The following is a 17,188-nucleotide window of genomic DNA, read 5'->3' on the forward strand; positions in this document are numbered from 1 at the left end:
GGTTACCCTTAGAGGGCGCTTTTAAAAAAGCGCTCTATAAGTCCATGTGCATTTCCAGTTTATAAAGCGCTTTTGGAAAGCCTTAGAGAGCGCTTTCATAAGTGCCCTCTTAGGCCCCCTTTAGAGGGCGCTTTTTTTCCACAAGCGCCCTCTAAGGTCCCCTTTAGTAAACATTAAAATTATAACATACTGCGCATTTTGTTATTTCACTCTCTGTTATTTTCGTTCTTTTTCACGTTAGGGTTCTCACTGCTACGATTTTCGCTACTTCTAAGGCGTTCTCCTTCCACCTCTGTTAGATCTACGACGTTTCCTCCTTCTATTAATTCGTTGTTAGCTGTTCGATTTTGACACCATAGGTATTTTTCTAATCTTCATATTACTTGGTTTCTCTTCTGACGTTCGCTATTGTTCATTTTCTAATCTTCAAATTCCTCTTGAGAAGAAATTGGTTTTGGTAAGGTTCTGGTTATTGGCGTCTGGTTTCTTCTATGTGCCAATTTTGAATATGATAACTGTTTTACTTGCTTTTTTTAGTTCGAATTGGATTGGTGTATGTGATATCGGGTTTGGGAGGAAATTTGCTGTGTGTTTTATTCCTCCATTCAATCATCTACGTTGGTGCATCTGGTGCAATATTCGGCTTACTAGGAGTGATGCTATCAGAGCTTTTAACAAATTGGAAAATGCATACTCATAAGGTAAATAAATAGGTTTATAAGTTATTAAGCTCAATGATGGTGTCTAATAGATATATTTTTGTTATTGTTTTGCAGTTTGATGAGATGTTGATTCTTGTTGTGATCATTGTTTTGGACTTAGCTCTTGGAACTTTTCCATTTGGAAGTAATTTTAGTAACGTTGGAGGGTTTACATCAGGATTTCTTCTTGGATTTGTCATTTTGACTCGCCGTCAGCATCATTGGCTTAATCTAAACAAGTCTAATACTTCCCAGAAGCAAGAATCTTATCAATATGTGCTTCAGATTATCTCTTTTGTGCTACTTAGTGTTGGGTAGTGTCTCTCTCCTTTTTTTTTTTGCTGTTAGGTGAATTACATTGTTATGTACTAGTGTCTCCAATGCGAAAGTGGTTGTTTACAGATTGGTCGGCGGCGGCGTCTTGTTCTTTAAAGGGGTGGACTTGAATGATTACTGCTCTTGGTGCCATTATATAACCTGTGCCCCTCCGAGCTGTAAACCAAGCTACATTTCTTGTGAGGTGAGTGATGCTGCTATGCTACTTCCTTATGTATTTGCTTGATCTATGCAGCTTCTATGAAGCACCGACATAAAAGTGATTACAACTGATATAACTAATCTTTAGTTCTGTTGACACATATTAAAAGAACCAGTTTCGATTCTGCATATATGGTTAATTTATTTGCCAAACAAATTTTCTTATGATGATTTAATGCTTGAAAAGTTCAACAATGAAACTTGAAATGTTACTGATGCTAACATTTTTGTGATGTAATGCTGCAGGATTACCAGATCGGAAACAAACTTAACGTGACATGTTTGAACAATGGAAGAAGTGGCGTTTTTTCTCTGTCAAACCGTAACCCTGACGAGCAGGCTGAAGAACTATGTTATCGCCTTTGCGGTAAATAACCAGACACAGAAATACAACATCTCTTAGGGAGATTTCATTCAATAAACTTAAGTATATGATTTGTTCTTACTGTTGCTGCTGACAATAAGAATGAGTCACTGTGGTTGTTGCCATAGTTGTTATCTCGTTATATATATTTCTCCTTGCTATGAAATTACTGCAGGATGTATATTTATAAGTTTGTCTGAAGGAATATTATATCAAATGATTCATATATTAGAAATGATCATAATGAGGGTATTTGGATCAATCCAACCGTCCGTGTTGTTAAGAGACATGTAGAACATATTCCAACCAAGAAAAGAAAGAGAACTTAGTGAAAAAGGTACAGGTCAAATGATTTTAATTGTTTTCTTTATTACAGGTAAAATGGCTTTTATTACAGCAAATCGAGTCAGTTGCATAAAAAAAAGGTATAAACACAATTATATGATATTTATGCATAGAAAATGTTAATTCTTGATCTTATACTTCACCTAACTAATTTTATGATATTTTAGGTTCATGCTATTGATATTGAACAAAAAGAGGTTGTTGCTAAGAAGACTGCGGCTAGCAAAAAAAACATACATCTCAGAGATGCTTTTGCTACTTAGTTTTATTTCTTTTTAAGTTATGAATTAGTTGTATATTTAGAATCTTTAGAAGTTAAACGATTATATATCAGTGGATTGTTGTATATGTATGGATTGTTGTATATAAGGCTTGTTGAATGCAATGTGTGAAAAAAAGGCTTCAAATTATACAGTTTTAGGTGTACTGCTTCAATATACAGGTTGTCTAAAATAAATAAAAAAATATAGCGCTTTTTAAAAAAAAAAATTAAATAACCACCCACTTTAGATGGCGCTTTCCAAAATAAGCGCCCTCTAAACCCTTTAAATTTCCACTTTAGAGGGCGCTTTCTAGTAAAAGCGCCCTCTAAACCCTTAAAAGTTTCCACTTTAGAGGGCGCTTTCCAGTAAAAGCGCCCTCTAAACCCTTAAAAGTTTCCACTTTAGAGGGCGCTTTCTTTAAAAAGCGCCCTCTAAAGTGGCCCTTAAAGGGCTTAAAGAGCCACTTTAGAGAGCGCTTTCACCAGGAAAAAAAGCGTTGTCTTTACCTATGCCAGCGCCAGATTAGAGGGCGCTTTAAAGCGCTGTTATAGGCCAAAAAAAGCGCCCTCTTTTCCCTTATTTGGCGTAGTGATCCTTATCAGTCTTCATTCACACCCAACCAAAGATACTGTCGAGTCTCTCAATACTTCTAATTTTTTCCCCTTCTAGTATTTTCCCATCTAACCAATGAACCAGCTCCCTCTTCAGTTGATCGAACGTAGTGATGTTCTAGAACATCATCAGCATTTGAGGTTTGTCTCTCTCATAAATCACCTTTCCGTATCGGCGACGAACACCAAACATGATTTCCAAATGATTAATTGAGATATGGAACAATGACTCACACAACGTATCTATTTATAACAAAAAAATTGCATTTTACACTGATGCGCCAATCCAATTGGCGCCTCCTTTCAAGGTATACACAGGGGCGCCAATCCAATTGGCGCCTCCTCTCAAGGTATACACAGGGGCGCCAATCCAATTGGCTAGGGCACCTTCCCTAGCCAATCCAATTGGTGCCTGCATTCAATTTTTAAGAGGATTCGACAATTCAATTGGCGACTCCTCCTAAAAGTGGGGTATTTGGGATTTTTTTTGAAATCAGGGGTATTTTGGGAATTTCCTTGAAAAAGTGGGTTATTTTTGTAAAAATTTCCAGTTTTGGAACACAAATTTAAACACAACAATCTTTATTCTCAGTTGGTCGGCAACATATCCCGAGCGGGTTTGAATTATATTTTTCACGAGGCTAAACAAAATGATAATATAGACTCCGATAGCCCAAAGTGTGGATGCACAATTATGAAACACATATGGTCTCCCATGTGCGTAGGTTATTGCAAAAAGGTGAAACTTTATAGTCCAATAAGATTGGATGAGGTTTGCACTTATTGGAAGAGGATTAGGTTTGATGACGATGGTGACATGAAAGACGATAAGTCAAATATCCCTATTTTGACCGAATGGGAAGTGATACAAGAGAGATTTTTTTAAGTCGATGATAACATAAAACTCCACATCAAAGAACAATTGAGGAAGATTGCTTATCCGAAAACCACAAACTTGAAACCACCCTCTCAACCGGTAAAAACAAAAGGTGCTCCAAAGAAGCTCAAGCCTACACCGAGTGACAACTCAGCGGTGCGATCACCTTCGTATTTTGAGCATGTTGACAAAGTTTTTCAGGACTCACTAACTCCAAAATTTCTAAAAAGTCTTTCCAAATGAGATTACATTAGCAAACCACCTCCTACGCTACCTCCACTAAAGATTCCTTCATTGACGAGATGTCGGTTTTTATGCACAAATACATCGAGTGAATCGTGAATGTTGAAGTGGATGGTAATTATGGATATCGAGTTATTTCAGATTTACTCAGTAAAGGAGAAGATAATCATACACTTATCTGCCATCAACTTATCCAAGACTTGAGGACTCATAAGGAATCATACACACGGTTGTATGGAAAGAAAGAACACTTTGATGAAGTTTTTGAGTCTCTTGTTCCTTGCCTTAATGGACCGGTACTGGAGGGAAAATGGATGTGCTTCCCTGAAATGGGTCACTGTAACACCCTCAAAATTACAACTACTCAAATACAGCATACAATTGCATAATCAGAGTAAATTAAAGCATGCATACACGAGGGCATCACATTTACTTCTGCCATAAACCACACATGCCATGGTCACATACAAGTAACACATATTATAAATCAAAACCAAATAACTAACATGCAAACTTACACAGTGGAATAACATCTCTCTTCATAAATGGTAAATAGTGATGATTCCCATAAATCATCGACCACAAAATATCATTTTGGGCTCTAAGGCCACTCAACATCAAAACCAACATATCCAAATAACAAGATAAAAGAGAGCACAACAATATCTCTCAACATCAAAACAAATACAAATAATCCCATAAACCTAAGTGTTACATGACCAGAGCACTAGAGACTACCTAGTCAAAACACAACAAGAACTAGCCTCCGAAGCTAATCTTTGTGCGAAGCACCACTATCTCTGGTACCTGAGCGATGTCGCGATAGAACATCATTCCAACAGAAGGGTGAGAATTCAAATCATTATAGAAAAACATAATAATATGAAATGTATAACAAACATACATATATTATTAGAATTCGTCACACTTCATACAAATATGCATCATATCATCTTATTAAAGAATCACATGTTTACCATCATACGACATGGCTCAACAATCCACAAGTATTCATTTATAAATACTAACCGATGTAAAGAATTCATATTTCACAACATATCAATTTCATGTACATACTATCATTCATCATCATTTACAAATTATCATCAAATATGTATACAACTTTCACATGATTCCATAATGTATACAAGTCACAATTTCTCACATATATCACAAATATGCACATATATCACATCAACAACACATCAACAATTCATATCAAATGGATCACCTAAAATCCATGTATATGCATATCTACCAAAATCATATCCACACAATCATATCACATAATCACATAAATAATAATTTAAACCGACACGTGCGACTCAATGTGTGACTCACTGCGATATGCATGTGGATCCCATCCGTCATCATTTTCGACTTGCCGAGCGTCTCTCAAATGGACTAGATAACCACCTCTAAATCTCAATTCGGCCTTAAGCTTTCAAACCCCATTCGGTGTTAGGTTTGGGACAAGCAAATAATCTACGCGAGATTACCCAACATTGCCTCTTTCATAGACTCATGCTAGTGTAAGTGTGCAACAACAACATGACTCATGCAATTAAGACGATCACAACCCCTTAATCATACATAAGCATACCACATCCAACATTTGCACAACATACACCTAACATGACTTCAATCCCAAACAATACATCAAATAGCATTCATCATCTCATCACAACACATTAACATAAAGCAAACAAGGCAATTCATGTTATTCATCAAATTCACCAATTCACATCACCAAATACATGATTTCAGGTATTACATTTCTTCATAAAATCCATCTAAAACCATCCAATACATGCCAAACAATAGAAAACATGTCATTCACATTCACTACACATACAACATACATCGACATTAGGATTCTTTTGATAAAATATTAATCTATTGTTATCAAAATGAATATCACGTTATAGATAATATTCTTAGCTTCGTAACGGTCCAAACGGCACCTCAAACAAAGTTACGGTTCAAAAGTTATTGAATTTACAAGTTTTTCAAAATGCTGTCAAAACCAGAAAATTTGCTGTTGCGAAAATGCCGTAAAAACAGAAAAACTGCTATTGCAAAAATGCTACTGTCCAGTACAAATTTTCATCATAAAACCACATTAATCCATCATTTTTCATGAAATAAATAGTTATACGATTCTAAGCTCCACTAATTTTCACCAAAATATCAAATCAACCATTTTCAAGTGAAACTCAAACATGCAATTATACACCAAATCATGTTCTATACACATACTCATTCATGGAATTCAATATAGAAACATTATAGCATAACATAAACATCAATTTCATGGATTAAAACATAAACACATGTTAGGGTTTCTCAAAAATCAAAATCCCCAAATCCTAAGTTCATGATATCTAACCCACATACATTACATACATTATGGTTATCCATAACCACTTGAAATCTCACCCTTACCTTAGTATAGATGAAATCTTTAGGTTCTTCTTCTTCTAGTTTCCTCTTCTCCTCTTTCTCTTCTCTTCTCTTCTCTTCTCTTCTCTCTTCTTCTCTTGTTTTACAAAACTAACTTTAATCTCTAAAACCCTTACTATCTTTTTAACTCATAATGGGCTTAACCCACTTATCCATCCATTCTAATTAATTAGACCCATTACTAGATAATTGCTATTTCTACTCATAAAATTCAATTATTCAAATAACACATATATTCAAATAATTCAAATAATCACCAGAACACATATTTAATTAATTATCACACCAAATAATGATTAATTAAAAAAACACATAATAAATAAATACAGAAATTAAATTGGGATGTTACAGTCACCTCATAACATGCGTGTATGATAGAGTGTATGTTGATCTTACACGATACGGTTTTTCGGAAACCTTTTTCCCATTGCGTACCGCCCCACCTCAAAATCCAAATGATCGTATTATGTGTATTGGGTGACTTTCAAAATCACAATATTTTGTTCAAGTTTATTTGAAACCGGGATGCCCTATACCACTAACATCACCGGAGTAGACGAGTCATTCAACAAAAAAAGTCGAGACTTGGCCGAACCATTTTATGGAAAAGATGCAAAAGTTCCAGAAATTGAATAACATTGAAAGAGAATCAAATGTGCAAAAGTCAAACGGGGTACCACACATAGATTTAGTCGGTGACAAATGTTTCGATTCGTTTTAATTTCGTGCTTAGTTGGGAAAATAAGTGTATGTAATTGTGTCTCAATATTAATGAAGTATAATTTATTCAATTTGTCATATTGTGTCTTAATACATTTTTTATCTTTCCCATAACAACATTTGTTCATTTGTAAAAAAAAGGTTTTGTTTTCAAACCTGTTCAGGAGAGGTTCCGGAGATGCATCTTCGAAACAAGATAATATAGTGCATAACCGAAGATATATCTCCAAAATCAGCACACCAGGTTTTGAATGATCCACAATTGTCTACAACTTCTATAAATTAAGATGCCCTTGTTTCTTATTTCACACAAACTAAAAATGTCTGAAATGTCACAAATGAACATCAATTGGTATGTCGCAAATGTCTTCTTCTCCAGCGCGACACTCAGGCGAAAGTTTAAGTTAAATGAGTACACATCTCTTGAAGATATTAAATACGAAATTAATCATCTCCTACCTTACGGAGGCAATCGAAGAATTGTGAAGTTCGACTACCGTTCATTGTCGATTAACAACGGAGGGAAAACTGAGTTCAACAACTTTGAGCTTAAGACGGGTGCAGATGTAAGGGCTATGTGGAATATGTATTTCCCTTTCGAAACAAAAGTTCCGCTCGAGTTGGAAGCGACGATTTCAAGATTGGTCGAAGATATTGTGAAAATGTTGAAGCGTCTATCAGGATATTTATATTGAAGTGTAATGTTGCATGTTGAACTCATCTATGTAATGCTTGTTTTATTTTATGAACGTTAATTTCATTTTGAAAAATTATATGTTTTTGGTGTCTGCTTCTGCTACTGTTGTTTATACGTTACAGAAATACATATATGAAAAAATTTCGAAGATGCATCTCCGATATTAAAAAAAATATCTTACAGGATGTCACTCAAAATGACATATATTAGATATATATTGGATACGTTCGAAAATATATCTCTAAAAACTGAAGAATTTTAGTATTTTTACGTGATATTTAAAAGATATATTTGATGCATTAAAAAATTCCCTATTTCAATTTTACTAATATCTTCCTAGTAATATCATCCGGTAACATCACATCAATTGATAACTTTAAGTCTGTCGAAACATTTTTTTTATAAACTCTAACTATATATCTGTTATCTGTTATAGACTGAGAAAAGAAATTGCTAGCAAAAGTATGACCCTATCCTTTGTGTTTGTTTATTTAATTGTGCCAGTACTGTATTTTATGGTGTTTATGATATCTTTTTCATTCATACATTATACTATAATATACCTAATAAACTATTTTAACAAATAAACATCATTAATATTAAAAAATATATCTGCACTCAAATAAGAATTTGTTAAGATACTTTTATTTTTAATAACATTGACATAAAAATAAAAATAATTGTATTATATTAATTACATTTTTTTAATATTTAAATATTTAAATATTATTTTTATATTGGTCACAAAAGTAAGTCATGTTGGGCCATATTTTTATACTGGTTAATAAAATTTTGTTTGAAAGTTTGAAGAAGAAACATAATATTTTAAAATAATATAGGGAAATTTTAAATATTAAAAAAGCATTTTATTTAAAAATTAAAATAATGTTTATCATTAATATATTTTTAATTTTTAAAATACTATAACAACAAAAATTATATTTGAGCAATTTATCTAAGCACTCCAAAACTTTTCTTCAATACAAATTTTAAGTTCCCTAGATTGAGAGATTTTTAATGACTTATAACATTAAAGATTTATTTCTTAACATTTCCAACTCACACATTTTTTTCTCAAATTCATAAATACATGTTTGTTAATAAGAAAATATTTTTTATTAATCAATTTTTTGATTGATTTTTTAAAAAAATTTAAATAAAAGTAAAAATAATTATATTATATTATTATTTTTTTGTTAATTTATAAATATTAACAACTTATTTACATATTAAATATTAAATTAAATCTTACACTCATTTAACACATATCAGTTTAATTATCACACACACTCTTAGTATATTAATTTAAATGTAATTTAAATTTAAAGAAATTAATCACAAGTAATTCAAAAATCTACTGTTTTTATATAACTTTTTAACTATGACAGATAACTAATAGTTTGGATATTTAGTATATTATGATGCCTTTTTAACTATGACAAATATATTCTACAATAATTATAAAAAATATGAGATAAATAAAATGACATGTGTACAACTGTATTTGCCAATCATAGAGCGGTAAGTGTATAAAGAGTTATGTGTTTTTGTCCATTCATGATTGTATCTTATCTTGTATATATAAATTATTGTAAAGCAATATAAACATAGAGAATAAATCATTTACAATTCCATAACACAATTATAAATGCATTTAGTTGAACTTTCTTTTTTCTTCTCCACGTGCAGTCTTGTTGAATATTCTACCATTAACAGAAATTAAAGGGATTAATTGTTTATGGGCTAAACTATTGAATCTGTAGAAATTGACTAAAATAGATTAAAGAATTATAAATAGATGATTTTGGAAAATTGACGGATTAAATTTTTTTTTTCTCCATACAAAATGATGTCATTTTGATCATAAAAAAATTAATATATAAGTAGAGTTTTTTCAAAATTTATTTGGAGCAACTTCTCCTCCTTAAAATTAATTTTATTAGATACTTCATATATTTTGTTGTTGAGTTTAGGTTGCAATTATATTTATTAAAAATTTATTTAGATTTGTATTATGTACTATATTTTATTATGTGATATTATGTTTAGAATTTAAATTTAAAGAATAATATTGTTAAATTATGGTATATTAAAGTTGTGTAAATATTATAATTTTTTTAGAGACCGAGTTATTTAGTTCAATTGGTTTAATAACTATCTACTTTTATTATAAAGACACATTTATTCAATTGGATTATCCAATTTAATCTAGTTATATCATACAGTTTGATAAGTGATTCATTGGTTCGATCAATAAATCAATGATCAAATAACTTTATTGATTTAATGATTAGTCTGATTTTTAAAATATTATATAAAACAAAATATATAAAAAAAGTATTTATTTGGATAAATATAATTTTATTTTAACAATTTGGTGCACATATTTAAAAACTTCTCTTCTATTAATACGATGACCATAATCGTTTACTATAAGAACAATGGAAATGTCTAACTATTACACTAAATATTGTTTGTTTAATTAGTTAAATTTAATTTTTATAATACACTTTAAATAAAAAATTATAATAAATTAATTATAACTTAAAATAAAATTCAAATATATAACAAATAGTTTTCTTTAAATAACTGTTTAAATAATTTATTAAACTTAGTTCTTTTTATTAATACCATCAACTTAGAAATAAAAATGAGAATAGTTATACTATACTACTTCTATCATACCTTTTTCTTTCCCACACTTTTTCACAAAGGACTATTAGAACATATAATTCATACATGATCATACACGAAGGATATGTTTTGTTCTTAATCAATTAATTAAATTTTATGTTTTTGATATAAAAAAAACATTCACGATGTATTTTTTACTTACAAAAATATTGATGCATTATAAAAAATAGTTGAGACCAATTAATATAAAAATAAATACTGAATAAATATTTACCATTGATATACTAGAAAATCAAGAGACAAATATATGTGATTAGTATAAAAAAATGAGGGACAATATGATAAGAAAATTGAAACAAATAATCTTATATCCATATAAAAAATAAATGACAAATATTTGTCACTCATAAATATAAAAAATTATGGTTTATTATTAATATATGAAAATATAAAATAAATATATGAAAATTACATTTATATAAATATATGAAAATATAAAAAATATTTGCATAAGGAAATCAAATTTGTTTCAAATTTGCAAAAATAAATTATTGCAATTGTTACAAATATTAAAAACAAATAATGATGAAGATTATCATTTATTCTATTATATTTTATGTGTTCATATGTTTCTTAAAAAAATATTCTTTTATGATTTATGTTTCTTTTTTAATTTTAACCATATTTTTTTAATAAGTATAAATATATTAAAAGAGAAAGGATAAAAAAAGTGAATGTCCAAACTAAAACCCTCTTAAAAAGAAAATTTATAAAAAGATAAATCAGATATATTCTTTACAAAATCAGTTCTAAGTTTTAAGATTAAGAGAATAGAATAGAATAGAAGGAAGAAATTAGATGTGCGGTCTAAATTAATGAAACAGTCTGCAAAACTATTATCTTCCTAATAAATATGATCCATCAAAAGAGAATCTGATTCCAATAAAAAAATTGTCAATTGTAAGAAGAGGCGATTTCAATGCTTTAAGGACATAAAAAAATTCAGCAAGAAATGAAGAAGACTAAGGTAAAGACTTATAAAATCCAACACTTTTGTGGTCTCCGAAAAGCCCACCAGAAACAACTTTGTTAGAACCATATAAATTAAACTTTATATTACAATTATTTAATTCATCAAATATTTGATGCATTGCATATTTCTACTATTTAACATAAACATAATATTTGTAACAAGCCTGTGTGGTTACACCAGTGTTTGTCTAGTGATACAAAATCACTTAAATACAGGGTGTGCTTTGTGCTTAAACAAGTAAATAAGGAATATACTGAAACTGCTTTGTTAATCTCCTTTTTATATAAAAATTACTATTTGTAGAGAAGGTTGGGATCATTTGAATTTGAGTTCTGATCGATTTATTAAGCTAAAATATTTTTCAGATTTTCTATAGACTATGTGATTTTCTAAGATTTTGGGCCCGTTTGTTTTGACTTTTTTTTAAAAATAATTTTTATAGTGTTATATATTTTAGTGTAAAAAAAATTTACAAAGAAATTTTTCATAAAAGCTTCAAATGAAAATTTTGTTTGAATAGTTATTCTTAAAATGTTATTTTAGGTACTTTATCATTTTATCGAATTTTTTTTTGGATATCAAAATTTCAAAAAATCACTTAATTTTGAAGCTATTTCAAATAGCTTTTTCTAAAAATCATTTTTGAGATACAATTTTTTTAAAAAATTGTGATTTTGACTATGTTTTGATCTTCAATAATGTATATTTATATTATACAATGAACAATTCAATCTTTTAATATATAAAAAATAAATTTAGAAAAACTTGTAATATTTTGAAAAACATTTTTGTAAAATCCATTTTCAAAAATACAAAGAAAAAATCTATTTTTTTAAAGATAAAACAAACTGGCCCTTTGTTTGAGAGTTTGGAGGAGAAAGAAGATGAGGGCTTTGAAAAATAGAAAGAACTGAGTAAAAAGAAATTTAAGAAGCTCAAAATTTGTGTTGGATGAGCTTTTTGGAGGATTTGGAGGGCTTAGACAAATCATTTAAATATAATTTTTGTTGTTATAGTATTTTAAAATTTTAAAATATATTAATGATAAACACTATTTTATCATTCTAAACAAAATATATTTTTCAAAAAATATTAAAGATTTCTCAATATATTCTAAAAAAATCATTTTTCGAAGCCCTTATCCGTTCTCCTCCCTTCTAAATTCCTAAACAAAATCTTAGAGATATAATTGATTTAATTTCGTTTATAAAAGATTTTGTTGTATGATTAACATATAAATTGATTTTTCGAATATAGTAAAAATATTTTTTTATCGAAAGAATTGATGTACAAATCAATTTGCATGACACTAGAAATAAATTTTGCGATTGAAATAGGAATAAAAAAAGATTTTAGGCACAATTTGAAAATTTTGGTTTTGATTACTCAATAGTTATGCTATGATGACGTTAAAGAGACAAATATGCATATGCACCCCTGGCCCACATGGAATTCTAGCTCTCTTCTTTCAAAAGTACTAGCACATTGTTGGTAATGAGGTGGTGAGGCTTATCCTTGATATTCTCGACAATTGTAAGATCCCATAGACCATGAACAAAACCTTCATATGCCTAAATCCCCAACGGCAAAAATCCTTCTTTTCCAAAGGATTTCATGCCTATTAGTCTCTGCAATGTCATCTGAAGATTGTTACAAAATGCATTGCCAATAGATTAAAACACATCCTTCAAGATATTATAGATGAACAAAGTGCTTTTGTTACGGGTAGGAAAATAACTAACAATGCCCTAATTTCTAAGGCGTGTTTCCATTGGATTAAGAAAAAGATCGAGAAAAATAAATGAGCTATAGATTTGAAGCTTTATATGTCAAAAGCTTATGACAATATGGAGTGGAGTTCATGGAGATTATGCTTTAAAAGATAGGTTTCCCCTTAAGGTTTGTTTGTCTGATTATGAGTTGCATTACTTATGTTTCTTACAAAATCCTTATTAACAGTCAACCTAGTAGATGCTTTTATCCAAGGAGGGGATTGAGACAAGGGGGGATCATTATCCCCTTACATCGCCATCCTTCGTGCTAATATGTTGTCTGGCCCGATTACTTCTGAAGTGAGAAAAAATAACATTCATCGTCTAAGGGTATCAAGAGGTGCCCCTATCATCTCCCATCTCCTATTTGTGGATGATAACCTCCTTTTCCGCTCGTGCCAATCAACAGGAAGCAGAAGCTATTTTGGAACTTCTTCTTAGATATCAAAAAGCCTCGGGACAAGTGGTGAACATAGAAAAGTCTAAGATTTTGTTCAGCAGAAATGTGAGGGTGGAGACAAAAAGTTATATCTGCTGCAAATGAAAGTGAAAATGTTGTTTGTATTGAAAGGATGTGGCATTAACCAATAGATGGTGTAGCCAATGTAAGGATTATAGGATTTTGCCAGAGTCTATAACACTACAGGGAAAAATGAAAGAAAATAGGTTTTCCAAAGTCTGTAACTCTACAAGGCAGTGCTTGAAGGTTTGCCAGAGTTTGTAACTCTACAAGGTAAAATGAAAGGTTGATAGAGTCTGTAACTCTACTAGGAAAAAAAGAAGGTTGATAAAGTCTGTAACTCTACAAGGAAAAAAGGGAAGGTTTCTAGAGTCTGTAACTTTACAGAGAAAATAGAAAGTCTGCTAGAGTCTGTAACTCTATAGGGGAAAAAGGTTGCCAGAGTCTGTAACTCTACAAGGCAATGCATGAAGGTTTGTCAGAGTCTATAACTCTATAAGGAAAACAGAAAGAAAAGGGTTTTGTAAGAGTTTGTAACTCTATAAGGCAAGATGAAAAATTGTCAGAGTCTGTAACTCTATAAGGCAAAAAGGAAGGCTGATAGAGTCTGTAACTCTACAAGGAAACAATGCATGAATGTTGATTCAGAGATAGGTGTTTAATCGTGAGGTGACTAACCCAAAAAATGTATGGATATTAAAGAGGATGTCATGTTTGATCCACAAAGAAGGTGTATTGTTAATGAAGATTGTTGAAGCAGACTTGACAATTGTTTGGTTCGAATTGCACTAAAGTCTATGAACGAAGGCGAATACTCTAAATAACTAGGGCATATGCCCTATACGCAGAGGTGCCCTAGACAAGGATGGGAAAAAATCCATATCATATTTCTCCATTGCTTAAGGCTTGTGGCGTGTAACTCTCATCATGATTGACAAGTGTTGAAGAAGATTCTTTTTGTGGCTCCTGATGATGAAGTGTTGTTTGTGAAGAAGGAGTCTTGACAATTATTTGATTGAATTGCACTAAAGTATATGAGTAGAGGTGAATACTCTGAGAAATTGAGTCATTCTCTACTACTTAAGGCTCGTGGCGTGTAGTCCTTGTCATAACTGATAAATGTTGAAGAAAACCTTTGTTGTGCTTCGTGTAGTAGTTCAATGTCTAATTTGTCTGCAATGTTGTGTCTGGCTTGTGTGGACTTGAGTGAAGTCTTGAGTCGTTTGTCTTGAAAGATCCAATGCAACTCCAGTACAAGGGACTGGTCTTATCAAATGATCAAGAGACTTTTGATCACTTGAATAGACAGAGGGAACAAACACATGTCAAAGGATTTAACTGATCAAAGAAGACTTTGATCAACTCACTCAATCAGGGGTGAGATTTAGTTGTAAACCAAGCCTAAGGATTTCTAAGCCTAAGTCCTAAGAAACTCAAAATGAAGCCATGCTTATAATTCTAAAATGAACCTAGAACTAAGAGGAACATAGCATGTTATCAGTTAAAAAATCTAATAAGAAAGTTAAACCCTAAAAATTTAGTGGTTGATTTCTAAACTAAAGCATTAGTTTGATTAATTCCAAAAGTACGAATTGAATAAAAAACACAACTAGAACATAAAATCACATTTTTTTCTAAGTATTTTTCACATTAAAATGCATAAAAATATTCTTAAATGGAAATAAAATGGATTAAACAATTATAGAAAAATAAAAAAATATATATATAAAAAAAATAAGATGGAAAACCAGGAAGGTGCAACGCAACATTGTTGGTGTGAAGAGAAATTATGTTTAGGCTTTGTACAACCAAAGCCCAATAACTCTCATTGTCGTGGATGGTATATTTAGAAGGGGTGCGCCAACAAATTGAATGTGTAGACAGCAAAAGCCCTTTGGGCTTGGTGTTTGTGAAGCCCAAGTGCGTGTGTGGGCAAGGGATGTGGAAAATGGCCTCAGATTGCAGAAAATTTTATCCTGTATCCCTACAATTGTACCCACACCCCTACATTTAAATTTTTTTGACAAAAATACCCTCATATAAATATGGTATATTTTCCATTTCAATTTTTTTTTACCATTTTCGTTGAAGACTTCCGGAGAAGACAAATATTTGGCTTTTTTGCATTGTAAACCGAAACACTCAGAGTAAGTCTTCTGGTTCATTAATTGTATACCGGAACACTTCTCTAAAGAGTTCCGGTTTGTTGCCTTTAAGGGGCACTGAACTGGAAGTCTTTTAGAAAGTCTTCCGGTTTGTATAGTTGTATACCGTAAGTCTTTCTTAAAGACTTCCGGTTTGGATGATGTATACCGGAACTCTTTAAGAAAGTGTTCCGGAAGGCTTTTTTGTTTTTTACTAACCGGAACTCTTCTTTGAAGTGTTCCGGTACGTAATTTTTTTTTTTTAATTTTAATTATTTTTTTAAACATTTTTTTTGCAGTGGTTCGAAGACGAGGTGCAGATGGCCGGATTCCAGTCCGCACGTTAGACCGGGGTGCATCTTCATCTGCAGCTGCAGCTGAGTCGGCTGGATATCCAGGAGGGCCGTACGATACGTCTCTTTTGGTGAAGTACGAGCATCATGTTGCTCGACGTGTATGGTTCGGTGAGGTAAGTAAACGGGCTATATTTGAAAATGAATAATAGTTGAATATTTTATAATTTGTTTTCTAATATGTGTTTTAATTGTTTTTAGGAAAGAGGTCCAAAGAAAGAGTTGAAGGTTGCCGGACATGGACTGAAGTTGACTTCTAGGGTTCCATTGGCTCTTCCACCACAGATGGAGAGTTGGGTATCTAGATCCGGTTTATCTTCACTGCAGAGAACCAGTCTGAACAAGATAGACACAAATCTTGTCTCTGCATTTGTGGAAAGATGGCATCTAGAGACATCTTCATTTCACATGCCGTTTGGTGAAATGAGCATTACTTTAGATGATGTCGCGTGTCTACTTCACTTGCCCATCAGGGGTATCTTCTGGAGTCCTCAGGATGTGACTGAAGAGCTAGCTGTTGAACTTGTTGTTGACTACCTAGGAGTGTCACAGGGTCAGGCACAGTCACATGTTCGTAGCTGCAGGGGGTCGTATTACAAGTTGGAGTGGTTATATGATTTATTCGTACATCATAGAGCTGCTTCCAGCTGGACATATGCGACTAGAGCATATCTATTGACGTTGGTGGGTTCCACCATATTTGCTGATAAGACCTTTACACTTGTAGAGGCACGATACCTCCTCCTGTTTAGGGACTTGGATGGATGTTCAGGATATAGTTGGGGAGCAGCTGCACTAGTTACCCTTTACCGATATCTTGGAGATGCGTCCATGTACAGTTGCAAACAGCTCGGTGGATATCCTACTCTCCTACAGGTATATAATTTAATTTTGTTAATTAAGTGTTGGATTCATTTTATAAAATATGTTAACTTAATTTGTTTTATTTATTATGTTTGTATTTTGTAACA

General features: G+C 31.6%; 1 protein-coding gene across 1 annotated transcript; it reads left to right on the forward strand.

Moving 5' to 3' along the window:
* Positions 1-455: 455 nt before the first annotated feature.
* LOC127094152 (RHOMBOID-like protein 1) lies at positions 456-1,613 on the forward strand. Its single transcript, XM_051033016.1, has 4 exons — positions 456-701; positions 777-1,015; positions 1,104-1,221; positions 1,485-1,613. The coding sequence occupies exons 1-4, from the start codon at positions 657-659 to the stop codon at positions 1,611-1,613; spliced, it is 531 nt and encodes a 176-aa protein (XP_050888973.1). The 5' UTR covers positions 456-656.
* The last annotated feature ends 15,575 nt before the right edge of the window (positions 1,614-17,188 follow it).

The sequence above is a fragment of the Lathyrus oleraceus genome, chromosome 6 (genome assembly GCF_024323335.1).
Source record: "Lathyrus oleraceus cultivar Zhongwan6 chromosome 6, CAAS_Psat_ZW6_1.0, whole genome shotgun sequence".
Lineage (NCBI taxonomy): Eukaryota > Viridiplantae > Streptophyta > Magnoliopsida > Fabales > Fabaceae > Lathyrus > Lathyrus oleraceus.

Bases quoted from the DNA above. Each gene is read 5' to 3' on its own strand.
- LOC127094152 (XM_051033016.1), top strand. From the start codon at position 657: ATGCTATCAGAGCTTTTAACAAATTGGAAAATGCATACTCATAAG. The intron at 702-776 runs GTAAATAAATAG...ATTGTTTTGCAG, and splicing joins GGAAAATGCATACTCATAAG to TTTGATGAGATGTTGATTCT. The intron at 1,222-1,484 runs GTGAGTGATGCT...GTAATGCTGCAG, and splicing joins CAAGCTACATTTCTTGTGAG to GATTACCAGATCGGAAACAA.